Here is a 13338-nt window from a genome sequence, read left to right on the forward strand (position 1 = left end):
GCAGATCGTGACACTATGAGCAAGTCTCTAGTAGGACTGTCTCCGAATTCTAAATATTTTTGGACATCGGAAAAAAGAGATGTCATGCGAAGGAGGAGTGCAAGAGATGCGGAAACAAGTCAAGGGGGTTCTAGCTACTTTTGTGACAACCAAGATCCTCGCACCACATATCCTAACTCGAGAGACTTTGTATAATTTTTATGTATTTTTTATGTTTTTTCTTTCTTTTTTCTTTTGAACTTTATTTAATTTCTTATGTAATTTCTTATGTTTTTTTTTTCTTTTTTTAGGTTTGAACTTTATTTAATTTCTTATGTAATTTTTATGTTATTTCTTATTTATTTTTAAAACTTTATTTATTTTTATTTAATTTATTATGCAATTTTAATGTAATTCTTTATTTATTTTTAAAACTTTATTTCTTTTGTACTTTATTTAAACACATGAAATAAGATTACATAAACTCACCAAATAAATTTAAAAACAAAACACACTACATAGAATTACATAAACTCACCAAATAAATAGAATTACATAAACTCACCAAATAAACTTAAAAACAAAACACACTACATAGAATTACATAAACTCACCAAATACATAGAATTACATAAACTCACTAAATAAACTTAAAAACAAAACACACTACATAGAATTACATAAACTCACCAAATAAATAGAATTACATAAACTCACTAAATAAACTTAAAAACAAAACACACTACATAGAATTACATAAACTTAAAAAAAATACAATTTATTCTTCAACCACAAGCCTCATTCTAATTATCTTCGCCTTCATGCAATCCCCACTGGTGCTCAATCAAGTCATTCTGGCGGGTTACGTGCCAGTATGGCTCTTGCACATTAGTGTACCGTTGAACGATCAATTCATTGTAACGTCCATCGCGTTCCAACGGCTCGTGTTGCACTGGATCTTCGGTCCCATCATGAGCACAATAGATACGTGTTTTTGAGTTGTTCATCGGATCCGGCTCATATTCATCGACGCCATCATAATCATACTCATCTTCAACAATCATGTTGTGGAGAATAATACACGTCATCATGATGGATCGAAGAGCCTCGACATCAAACATTCTAGCTGCAGCCCTGATAATCACCTAACGAGCTTGCAGGATACCAAAACAACGCTCGACATCCTTCCTACACCCTTCTTGACATTTTGCAAAGTGTTTTTCCTTTTCAGTCTGTGGATGTGGCACTGTTTTAACAAATGTTGACCACCTTGGGTAAATGTCATCTGCAAGGTAGTATGATCCCTCGTATTGGGTACCATTAATGGTATATGTGCATCTCGGCGAGTTTCCTTGCAGCAGTTCGTCGAACACTGGGGATTGGGCAAGGACATTTAAGTCATTCTGAGCTCCTGGAACACCAAAAAAAGCATGTCAAATCCATGTATCAAATGAAGCCACCGCTTCCAAAATGATGCTTTTGGCTCCTTTTCTGTTGCCATATGCTCCTTGCCACGCACTTGGACAGTTTTTCCAAGTCCAGTGCATGCATTCCATGCTTCCAATCATGCCAGGGAAGCCTCGCATCTCACCCTTCCTCAGAAGCCTTCGCATGTCCCTTGGCGTGGGTGTCCGGAGGTACTCATTGGTGTAGAGGGCTTCAATTGCAAAGCAAAACCGCATCAGGGACTCCAAAACAGTTGTTTTTCCCATCCTCGCGATCTCATCCACTTGATCTGCAGATGCTCCATATGCAAGCATTCGCAAGGATGCCGTAATTTTTTGCTCGGGAATAAAACCTAGAACATGAAAAGCATCCTCTTTTTGCACAAAGTATGAATCATGGTTGCAAATATCACTCATGATTTTGTTGAACAAATTTCGTTGCATTCTAAAATGCCGTCTAAAAATATGATCAGGGAATATGCTATTGGGAATAAAATAATCTTCCAATAGATTTTTACCTCGTTTTTCCCTTTTTCTATCGAGGTTTGCAACACGTCTTGGATTGGCTATCTGACCCACGGCTTCCATGACACGGTGGGAATGTGAGGCCTTCTACCTTCTATGGTGATCATCCTCATCCTCCTCCATGAAGAAAGCCTCATCTCCACCTCCACTTCCACCTTCCTCGAGATTGGCCAATTCTGCCTGTTGTGCCAACAACCTTTGTTGTTGCTCCTGCAACTGTTTATACACCCTTCTTGAAGAAGACATTGTAATAAGAACTCAAGATTTGAAAACGATGAACAAGGATTCTGAGCTAAAAAGAAGGATTGAGCTTGGTGTGAGGATGGATGTAGGGATGTAGGGTTTATATGGACAAAAAAAGAAAGGATGAGGTTCTGGACAATGCCACGTGGCACTATGTGATTGGTTGAAAATCTTATCGAAATCTTGGCTAAATTATTGTAAACCGGAAGTGACACATGGCGTGTCGGGATTGGTCAAAAATATTATCGGAAATCTATCAACAAAATAGTACGTTCAGATAATGACACGTGGCATGACGTGATTGGTTGAAAATCTTATCGAAATCTTGGCTAAATTATTGTAAAACGGAAGTGACACGTGGCGTGTCGGGATTAGTTGAAAATTTTAGCAGAAATCTATTCACAAAATAGTACGTTCAGATAATGACATGTGGCGTGATGAGATTGGTTAAAAATCCTATCCGAAATTAAAACTATTTTATTTTTTTATTCTTTTAGACAAAATTTAAAAATATTTTAAATGGGCTGGGTGCCAGTGCATTTTGTAGGGTTGGAGATCGTTTGTGCCAGCGCATTTTTTCACTAGGTGCCAGCGCATTTTTTTAGGGGTGGAGATGCCTTGGCCTATTACTGTTCATTGGAGTCTGGTACTGTTCATTTGAGTGGATAAATGCGCTGGGTGCTGGCACAAAGTCCTTAGGGGTGGAATTGCTCTAAAGTTCTTTAGAGTCTATATATCCAAGTAGAGTGGTGAGGGATGAATGGTAGGATAATATACTAATATTAGTAAATATAAAGTTCATATTTAACAAAGTTGTAACGAAAAATATGAACTCGTTTATACTAATCGATGTATATTCAAAGTCTAAGGCTGCTGCTTTGTTTGCATGGTTTCAGATTCATATAGACAACATAAAAGGTGTGACCTCCAACTCTTACAGGATTAACTTTCGTACTACTTTTCCGTGATATGTGAACATTCATAAAAAATTTGTTTTGGGGACTAGGCGAGATGTGGGAAAAATGAGAAGGTCGTGACTGACTTTATATGTAAGAGATAAGATATTATGGGCATACCAAGTTACGTCTTTCTATGGTTTGGACTTCATTTGGATGTTTTTATACTTCGTCGATAAGAAGAGGAGGTGACAGGGTTAACTATTATCTTCATCAAGTAAATAATTGATGTAATATATATATATATAACAACATCATTTTTCTTCACGAAACATATTATTGAAGAAACAATATTACCTTGTTCTTACACAAATTTGTACAAAAGAAACTTCTCTCTCTTCCTAACCCGATAAAAGTTAACCAATATGCTTTTCAAGGACATTAACCCGATAAAAGTTATTGTCAAAATCAATATGTTTTTCAAGGACATTATCTCCAGGCGCGTTGGGCATGAGCTTAACTTTAGGTGCCTTGATCCCCTTTCTCCTACCTGACATTAGGAGAGAAACTATCTGCGCGACGAAATTTTGTGCAATAAAGCAAATTCGTCCCGCAATTAACACTAGAGCGAAGAATTTAGCTAATGGTTGCGTAAAAACAGCTTCCAAAAATAAAAGTAAAAAAACTTGTGCGACGAAGAATCGTGTCGCACAAGACAACTTTGCACGACGAAGACATACTTTCGTTGCGCAAAGAGAAAGAAAAAAGACGGGCAAGGTGAGTTTTTGGAGCCAATAACTTGCGCAACGAACCTTTCATCGCGCAAAGCGATTTGAAGTGGCAAGTTGACCGTTTCTGGCAATGTGATTACTGCGGCCTTACCGTGACGCGGGATTCGTTGCTTTATTATCTTGCGCAACGAACCTTTCATCGCACAAAGAGATTTGAACATGGCAAATTAAACGTTTCAACCAATGTAATTACTACAGCCTTTGTGCAATGAAATCTACGTCGCACAAAGGTCCCCTGGTTATATAAATTGATAGGTTCTCTCCCTCTTTTACTCACATCGTTTTCCCCAAAATCCTCTTTTTCCCCTCGTTTTCTTTTGCCCCAAACCCTTCATATCCATGTTCGTACGATGACCAATTCCGCTGGTGGTCCAAGTAAGGGGTGTGAGGGGGAAGGATCTGAGAAAAAGAAGGCAAAGATTACGCATACACATGGTAAAGGAGAAAACAATGATAGGCGCAAGCGAATCAACTTGAATGATTTCAGGGGATCTGAGAGGAAGTCACAAGCCAAACTTGTGTATGAGATTAGGTATGTATTGTGGAACAAATGTCCTACGGCCGAGTGGGTGTCTTGGAAGAAGGTGCCAGATGATCTGAAGAAGTCTATCTAGCAATAAGTGGTAGTTAATATATTGGTAATTATTTTTGTTATATAATATATTATAATATTTAATTTTGAATTATGTTTTTACATAAGGAGTGGTATATTATTGATGAAATAGAGCTGAACCAGATGAGTTTTTGGATGATATATTCAAGAGGCGTTACCTGCAGTGGAAGTATGACGTAGCCTATTATGATGAAGCACCACTAACATAGTAGTTTTTATTTTTCGATGTTATGGACAAATAAATTAGTTTTATAATTATGTATTTGTGGACAATAGCATTAAATAATTACTTAGTTTCTATTAGGAATAATAATTTAATATGTACTTTAAGTATTTATTTTCTTTCGTCTCGAAAACAGTTTCTCAAAATACTAGAATTGATAAGGTCATCAAACTTTGCAGTTAACTAGCTTTTCCAAGTAGCACATATTTTGTAGGGTTTAAGGGAAAGAAAATAAATACTTAATGTTTCGTCGCGCAAGTATTTGGGCGACGAATTTTTCGTCACTCAAGGAACCTTTGCACAACGAAACAAGGTATTCGTCGCGCAAAGTGGTTCTGTAATCGCCGATGGGAATTTAAGGCACAATATTTATTGCTCACGTTGCGCAACAATGAGTTTGTCGCGCAAGGGGTTTCTAAAACATATGGTTAGGCTTTTAACTCGTAGTAATTATTGCGGACTTTGCGTGACCTATGCTTCGTAGCGCAAAGGTCCTAGGAATCTTTAAAAGCACAAATTCTGTCTCCTTTTCCTCACAGTGGTTTCTTTAAATTTCTAAAGTCCCCCCCCCCTTCTTTCGTCTTTCCCAAATCCCTTATATCTCACTTTTTGTTTTAATTTTTTATACAATGGCCAATTCCGCCCTTCCTCTATCAATGGGATCCTAGGTCTAAGGATCGGGGAAAGGTAATACTAAAGTTTCAGTGGATTTAATAGTTATAATTTTTTGCTTGAAAAACAATTGTTGATTAATTACTTAGTTCGATATTGAAATTTATATTTTTCGTAGGAAAAAAACAAAGACAACGTCGGGGCGGTCAGATTGGTGATTTCAAGGTATATGGGAAAGAGGTGCACGCCATGCTGAAGCACAATGTTTGTTGTACTTTTATGCGCAAACGGAAGGAAATTCTAACAAAGTACCAATGTCAACGTCGTAGGTGAAAACTAAACAAACAATCTCAAACTAACGCAAGAGATTTACATGGTTCGGCCTAAAGCCTACGTCACGAGCGAAGCACGGCGAGAAATTTCACTAAACAAATGGAGATTACAAAAGAGTATTTAAACTCTCACAACCCAAATCCCACAAATTACAAACCTTAAACCAAACGAGCAGAGAACACCAAAACTAACGGAGAAGATTCTCCCAAATTGCTCTCTAACTCACAAACTCACAAATTGACTCTCACTGAATTGCCACACGAATGAGCCACACAAAATACACTAACCCTAAGGTCCTATTTATAGTGCATAGGACTTAGGTTACAATAAGAATCCTAATAGGAAGTAAATACAAATCCTAATCAAATAGGTAATTAACAAAATCTCTCCACTAAGGAAGCCAACTAAGAAGTCAAAATAACCCAAATAGGACACCAAAACCAAATAGGTACCATAAACTTAATTTTTTTTGCATCATCCCAATTTTGAGCCGTAAAACCCAACAATCTCCAGCTCGGCAAGAAATTAGCAAACTTCCAAATCAAATGCAAACTTCAAATTTGGGATACCAAAATACAACCGCAAACGTACACCACGTTCTTTCGAAATTGATCTCCACCTAGAATAAAAAAATCCAAAAGTCTTCAAACTTGAAATTTCCTCCTTCGCGTTCTCCAACAAATTCCATTACGGAAACTAACAAATACAAAACAAAATCCAAGCAAAAGCTTGAACATACGAACAAAAAGTTCGAATTGCACTCCACCCAAAGAGATTGAGTACCAAGCTCCACTGCCTCACATAACCTTTAGAGGAGTTCAGAACAACGATCTTCTGCAATCTACTTTCCAATGACCTTCCTTATAACAATAGCTACAAGTGTTCTTTCCAAGTTTGCTCCTTTCCTTATTCCTTCCTTGAATTATCAAAGCTCCATCTTATGTGTTAGACACTTTATTCTTTAGCTCTTTAGAATTCAAAGCGACTTTAACATCTTCCAAACTAAGACTTTCTCTACCAAATAGCATGGTATCAACAAAGTGTTCATACGAAGGAGATAAAGAACACAACAAAATTATCACATAATCCTCATCACTAATTTGGTCGTCCACACTTTTCAAATCCATCATAAGTTTATTGAATTCATCAACATGCTTATGAATTGATGTACCTTCATCCATACAAAGAGTATGCAAACTTTTCTTCAAATACAACCGTTTAGCAAGGGATTTGGTCATATACAAGCTCTCCAATTTTAGCCACAACTCCAGTGCAGATTTGATGCTACCAACTTCACGTAAGACTTCATTCGATAAAGTCAGCAGGATTGCTCCAAGTGCCCACTTCATAACGTCTTCTTTTTCTTCATCAGTCCACGAATTCGACAAAGCCTTCACATCCTTTAGCATTTTTAAAAGCCCTTGTAAAACTAACAAAGCACATATCTTCAATTGCCAAATACCAAAGTCATTGCCGGCGAACTTTTCAATATCAACTTTCACCGACGACACAGAAGGCTTCATAGTGACTGCCAAGCAAAGCCCAAGCTGAAACTTGGCTCTGATACCACTTGTTGTACTTTTATGCGCAAACGGAAGGAAATTCTAACAAAGTACCAATATCAACGTCGTAGGTGAAAACTAAAACAAACAATCTCAAACTAACGCAAGAGATTTACATGGTTCGGCGTAAAGTCTACGTCCACGAGCAAAGCACGACGAGAAATTTCACTAAACAAACAGAGATTACAAAAGAGTATTTAAACTATCACAACCCAAATCCCACAAATTACAAACCCTAAACCAAATGAGCAGAGAACCCCAAAACTAACGGAGAAGATTCTCCCAAATTGCTCTCTAACTCACAAACTCACAAATTGACTCTCACTAAATTGCCACACGAATGAGCCACACAAAATACACTAACCCTAAGGTCCTATTTATAGTGCATAGGACTTAGGTTACAATAAAAATCCTAATAGGAAGTAAATACAAATCCTAATCAAATAGGTAATTAGCAAAATCTCTCCACCAAGGAAGCCAACTAAGAAGTCAAAATCCAAACCCAAATAGGACACCAAAACCAAATAGGTAACACAAACTTAATTTTTTTTCATCATCTTAATTTTGAGCCATAAAACCCAACAATGTTGGAGTACTAGTGCGGACTACTTGTCGTATGGAGTGGGAGTCTTGGAAACTAGGACCATAGGAGCTGAAAAAGTATTTGCGGGATGAGTTAGTAGTAAGTGTGAATTAGTAAATTAATATTTTTTTTTTGTTAAATAGCGAATGATTGATTAATAATTAATTTTGTTTTCCATAATAGGGTAATTATGTTATTGATGAAACTGATCCAAAGCTGATAAAGTTGATCAACAACATGTGCAGTGTTTTCAGGAGTGGAAGTATGATGTCGACCGACATGCAGAGTTAGAGAGAATTCTTGACATACCACTGTAGTAGACGTGTTATTTTATTTTGGGGTTTTTGAACATTAGTCCTTGCAAAAGATTAAAATTTAAAAAAAAAACCTGATGCTAGATTAAATATTCAATTTAATCCCTTGAGTGTACTTTTATCAAAATTTACATTCAATTTTTCTTATTTAATGTGTATTTTTATTTAATCTCTCCATATTAAATTTTAATTTTATTAATATGCACATATTTAATTTTTTTTAATTAGAAATGAACGTAAATGAGAAAATATTAAAAAAAAAATTGTGATACAAAAATATATAGATACATAAGTGTACAAAAATGATTGTGCCAAAATATATAAAATTGACTTTTTTGTACCAAAATATTTGTACCTACATGATTGTACCGAAATATATTATAATGAACCTAAATGTATGTACTGAAATGTATTATATTGAATTAATGTACCTAAAAGTCAATACCGAAATGTATGTACCAAAATGTACGAACCTAAATGTCAATACCGAAAATGTATGTACCTAAATATCAATACCAAAATGTATGTACCTAAATGTATTTACCGAAATAATAATTGAATTAATGTACCTAAAAGTCAATACTCAAATGATCAAAGTGTACGTAACGAAATGCATTATATTGATCGAAATGCATTATATTGAATCAATGTAACTACATGTTTGTACCGATAGATATACCAAAATATTCAAATGTATTAATGTACCTAAATGAAGAACATACAAAATTGTTATCGGAATATATATTATAAAAAATTTAGTTGCCTAAATGTAGACATTAAAATATATTATGGTGAATGAAATAAAAATTAAATGTAAATGTAATTAATACATTAAAATAAAAATAAAAAGATAAAATAAAACATCAAAATACAACTAATAAATGATATGATTAAATGTGCTAGGGACTAAAATTGGATTTTAATCTTACAGATGGTTATAATCTAAAACTCATCTTTTTTAGGGATTAAAATGAAGATTTCTATTTTATTTTTTGTGGACGAATATTGATGTTTGGTTAAGTATGCAATTGTGGACGATATTTTGAAGTATTTCGTCAAGGTTTTTAATTATGTATTTGTGGATGGTATTTTTAAGTATTTCGTTAATGTTTTAATTATGTTTTCTTTAAATATGTGGATTTAAAAAATTAGTGACAAGAAGTAATTAAAAAATAAAATAAAGAGATTAAGCGCGACGAGGATTGCGTAGCGCAAAATGCGGAAAGCAAAGGATTGGCGCCAAAATTTTTGAAGGCATATGTTTTGGGCGACGAAGCTGGCAAGAAAAACACGGTAAATGGTGACGGATTGATGTCAAATTCTTTGCAGGAATATGTATGCTTCGTCGCGCAAGAAGATATCATTTATGCTCAGAAACCTAGCAGCGAGAGAGGCAGAAACTGCAAAACAAATTGCAGACTGCCTATTTCCCTTCTCCCTCAGCTCTCACTGCCCTCTTTCTCCCTCTCTTGATTTCCTCTACCTCCATCTCCACCTCATATCATTTCCTCGATCTCTCCGGCTATATTTGGTAAGCGATTTGAATTTTTAAATTATGTTTTTAATTGTGAAAGTAGACTAACAAAATTAATTTTATGTTATATAGGTGTTGTTTTATACAATTACCGGTGAAAAACAAATTTGGGGCTAGATATATTTTCTTCAATAATTTAATTTCTATTAATTTAAGTTATTTAATTTGTGTTTAAGAATTTATGTGATTTAATTTATTTGTAAGCAAATACTTTTGTACGTGATGTACAAAAAATGTTCATATTATACGAAGTCCATTTGAGAATTAGTTTGATTTCGCGTAGTTGGCCGGACACCTAAACGGAATTAGACGGAACTTGGCATAATTGGGCGGGGCTGGGCGAGACTAGGAGGCGGGCATATGTGGAGAACGTCAGAATCTGGAAAAAAAAATTACAGGGTTCGCGCGATGAAGCAGACGCCTCCCTTTTTTCTCTTACTCTAACCTACGTTTTCCCTCCATTTTCTCTTTAAGATGGTTTCATTATCTTCTCTTTTCCTTCTTTTACATCATCTCCTCTTCTGACTCACTTTTCACACAAAAAAAATGCATCTTTTGACTCTTTTTAATTTTTATTTTTGTAGGTAATATTTTATGAATCTTTCTTTTTTTAGACCACACCATTCACCTTACATATATATTCTTCTTTTCAAAGTTATATATTATATATTTTATGAATATTTTATGAATCTTTCTTTTTATTTTATGTTTATTTATATATTATATAATAAATTTAATTTAACTATATAGTAGATTTACTTAAATTTTCCTAATCCACCTAAGCGCTACGTCCCAACTCACTGCCCGATTAACAATTGGCATCTTTTAGAACCTTGATATTTACGAAAAGATGTGGATTCCAATTTGCAATCTTCATCTGAGTGGAACAACTTTCAATGGCTGAAGCAAATATATCCTCATTATCAACGACTGCCACATTATTATCACTTTCGTCAGAAGAAGAATTGAGCATCAGTTGAAACAATTGTTGTTTCAAGCTCTCATCAATATTAAGATTATTAATTTTTTTTCTTTCATAGTACACTCAGTTATGTAATGTCCTATTTTTCCGCACTTGTAGCAAACCATTGGTTTCTCTTTGCTACTGCTTCTTTTTCTTTTAGAATGAATATTTTCTTTCTAAAAGTCTCATAAGGCTTTTTTGGACGACGATTATCATCATCATCCCCTCTCGTATAATGTTTTTTGTCCTTTTTGTAAGGCTTTCTTGCAGATGATTTGCAATAGGTTCAAAACCAAATTGATCGACAAAATGACGTACTTCTTTCTTTCTCTTAAGTTTCAGGCAGATGGGTCATGGGCCCACTCCAATAACATCGATATTGTCTCTACTTGGCCACCTGCTCAATCCATCAGGTGTGGAGTTTTAATACAAAAGGTTTCAGTTTTAGTTAAAGTAAGGTAATTCTATTTAAAGGGCTTGTTCTCAAGCCTTCTGGCCGATGTGGGACAGAGGAATTCTAACACTCTCCCGCACTTGAGACCCCATTTTATGGGTCACACGTGAAGTTCCACACATCGGCAACCACGTGGAGCCAAGCCGGGGCTCACCCGTTCATGCGGGGCCAATGGGGACCCGCCCATTCATGTGGCATCTCTTAGCCTACGTGGAGCCAAGTCGGGGCTCACCCATTCACATTGGGCCAAAGGGGACCCATCCATTCATGTGGCAGTACGACCTCATCCCCTGGCTCTGATACCATCTTAAGCCTTATGGCCGATGTGGGACAAAGGAATTCTAACACTTTCCTAAGGCTGTTTGCTTTTTAAGCTGTCATTTAAGCTTCATGTCATTACATAGTGCTAATTCTCTAACACAGATTTCACTGGCTAATTCACCTTAAGTATACCTATCATAAGGTATGACACCGCCAAATTTGTTCCTCATTCTATTTCTTATCGTTTCCACACAAAGAGAGGATAATCCAGAAAGAAATTTCTATTAACAATCAAGTATAGTGAAGACTTTAGCATAAAACAAACATGTTTGTACCATCTGAGACAAAGTTGGACATTTAAGATTCATTAAAAGCTCTCTAGATCAGTCTTGTTGGAGTTAAGTAGTTTTAACGAAATGAAGAGTAATGCTATAGATTAGACTATTGACTGCATCTTCTTGCAGAACAGGCTCACCATTATTATCTCCAACTACGCTTGTAGCTACAATGATTTGTTCTCTAGCTTGGTTGCTAGATGGAAATTTCACCATCCTTGAAGTTGTCTTATAAACCGGGCGACTATGGCTTGAGCAATTTCTCTATTAGAGTAGCAGTTTAATTTACTGGCGAAGGGAAACATCATCATGTGTCTCACGGTATTAATGATTTGATTTTCAGTTTGCCCATCAATATTTCATTCAACTATTGCTTTTCCATCATATTTGATGCTTTCACCCATATCATTTTCTTGCATATCAACTAATCAAAGCCAAGGATAGTAATTTTTTGTTGGGGGTGTTCTTTAAATCTTTTTCCCAAATTTTATCATATTTAGTCCTAGTTCAGGACCCGTATTAGTAAATTGTTCTTCTAAATTTGAGAGGTTAGTTTCAGTAATCAATGAAAATTTAGAGTTCTTGTCAGATATTCTTATAGAATTTATTCTCTTAGCTAAGGCATTTATAAAATCATTGTCATCTGTCAAAGTTTTTCCTAAACTTGTGATCTTTTAGGTGAAGAAGTTAAGTTGGTTTAAACATGGCTGGACTGGGCTTGTTATTTGTGTTCTTACTGTTAGAAGCCTTTCCAACTTGATGGCCTAGGTTCCCAAATTGTTGCATTTATTAAACCGTTTGTTTAAAACGAATTGTCAATTTTGGATGTCTGCTTGCCTAATAAAGGAATAGGTTGGTATAATTATTTTGTTGTAGAACAGCAGAAACTCCATTAAATAGGGAAGTGATAGTAGCTTAACTATCCTGAGCCATTTTAGGTACTTCCTTATATTGAGAGGCAAAAGTTCCTCTTTTATTCACTTGAGTACCCTTTTTTGGAGGGTGAATTAACTTTTCTGCTTTTCCCTCCTTAGTGATATAAGTTCTGAATAGATTTTCATTGACACTTATATACTCAGCATATTCAGAAAACTTCCATTTTTTGGCACACCATTCATACCAAGTAAAGAACCTTGCACTAAACTCATTTTCTTTCATGAACTGAAAATGGGCTTTCTTTAAGAAAGCTTGCTTTTCTTGATTATAAGTGTTTTCGAACCATTCTCCTTTTTTAAGTATTTTCTTCACTAAGATAGTCTAAAAGGTCGTACCCAGTGCACAAGGCTCCCGCTTTACGCAGGGTCTGGGAGAGGTGAAGGTCGTACCCAGTGCACAAGGCTCCCGCTTTACGCAGGGTTTGGGTTCGAACTTTGTTATGACAAAGATGTTAGAATCCACAACAGACCATCACGGTTTTGGTTGTGGAGGATTTCTTAAAGGGGTAGTGGCTCCAGTGTTTCAACTTTATAAAGTGAAACTTGTACTTGCTCACTAGTTTGCCTAAGACCTTCAAAAACAATTCTCTCATGATCTTGCTCATAAGAGTTTGATCTTGTTGTTGGCCTTCTAAATGAATTTGTTCGAGAAAGAAGGGGTCTTGGTGCGTCAGAGAATCAACGCTTAATTTAGAACCAACACTTAAACTAGCCATCCTATCATTAGAAAATTGTA

At 35.6% G+C, this 13338-nt stretch overlaps 1 protein-coding gene across 1 annotated transcript; it reads right to left on the bottom strand.

Moving 5' to 3' along the window:
* Nucleotides 1–782: 782 nt before the first annotated feature.
* LOC139189517 (uncharacterized) lies at nucleotides 783–2012 on the bottom strand. Its single transcript, XM_070808481.1, has 3 exons — nucleotides 1943–2012; nucleotides 1249–1390; nucleotides 783–1113 (listed from the first exon to the last, which is right to left on the bottom strand). The coding sequence occupies exons 1-3, from the start codon at nucleotides 2010–2012 to the stop codon at nucleotides 783–785; spliced, it is 543 nt and encodes a 180-aa protein (XP_070664582.1).
* Between the last annotated feature and the right edge of the window lie 11326 nt (nucleotides 2013–13338).

This window comes from Malus domestica, chromosome 11 (genome assembly GCF_042453785.1).
Source record: "Malus domestica chromosome 11, GDT2T_hap1".
Classification (NCBI taxonomy): Eukaryota; Viridiplantae; Streptophyta; class Magnoliopsida; order Rosales; family Rosaceae; genus Malus; species Malus domestica.

Excerpts from the sequence above, each read along its gene's own strand:
- LOC139189517 (XM_070808481.1), bottom strand. The coding sequence starts at position 2,012 with ATGGAAGCCGTGGGTCAGATAGCCAATCCAAGACGTGTTGCAAACCTC. Across the intron at positions 1,391-1,942 it reads TAGAAAAAGGGAAAAACGAG|GAGCTCAGAATGACTTAAAT; the intron begins GTAAAAATCTAT and ends TTGGTGTTCCAG. Across the intron at positions 1,114-1,248 it reads GCAGATGACATTTACCCAAG|GGCTGCAGCTAGAATGTTTG; the intron begins GTGGTCAACATT and ends GGTGATTATCAG.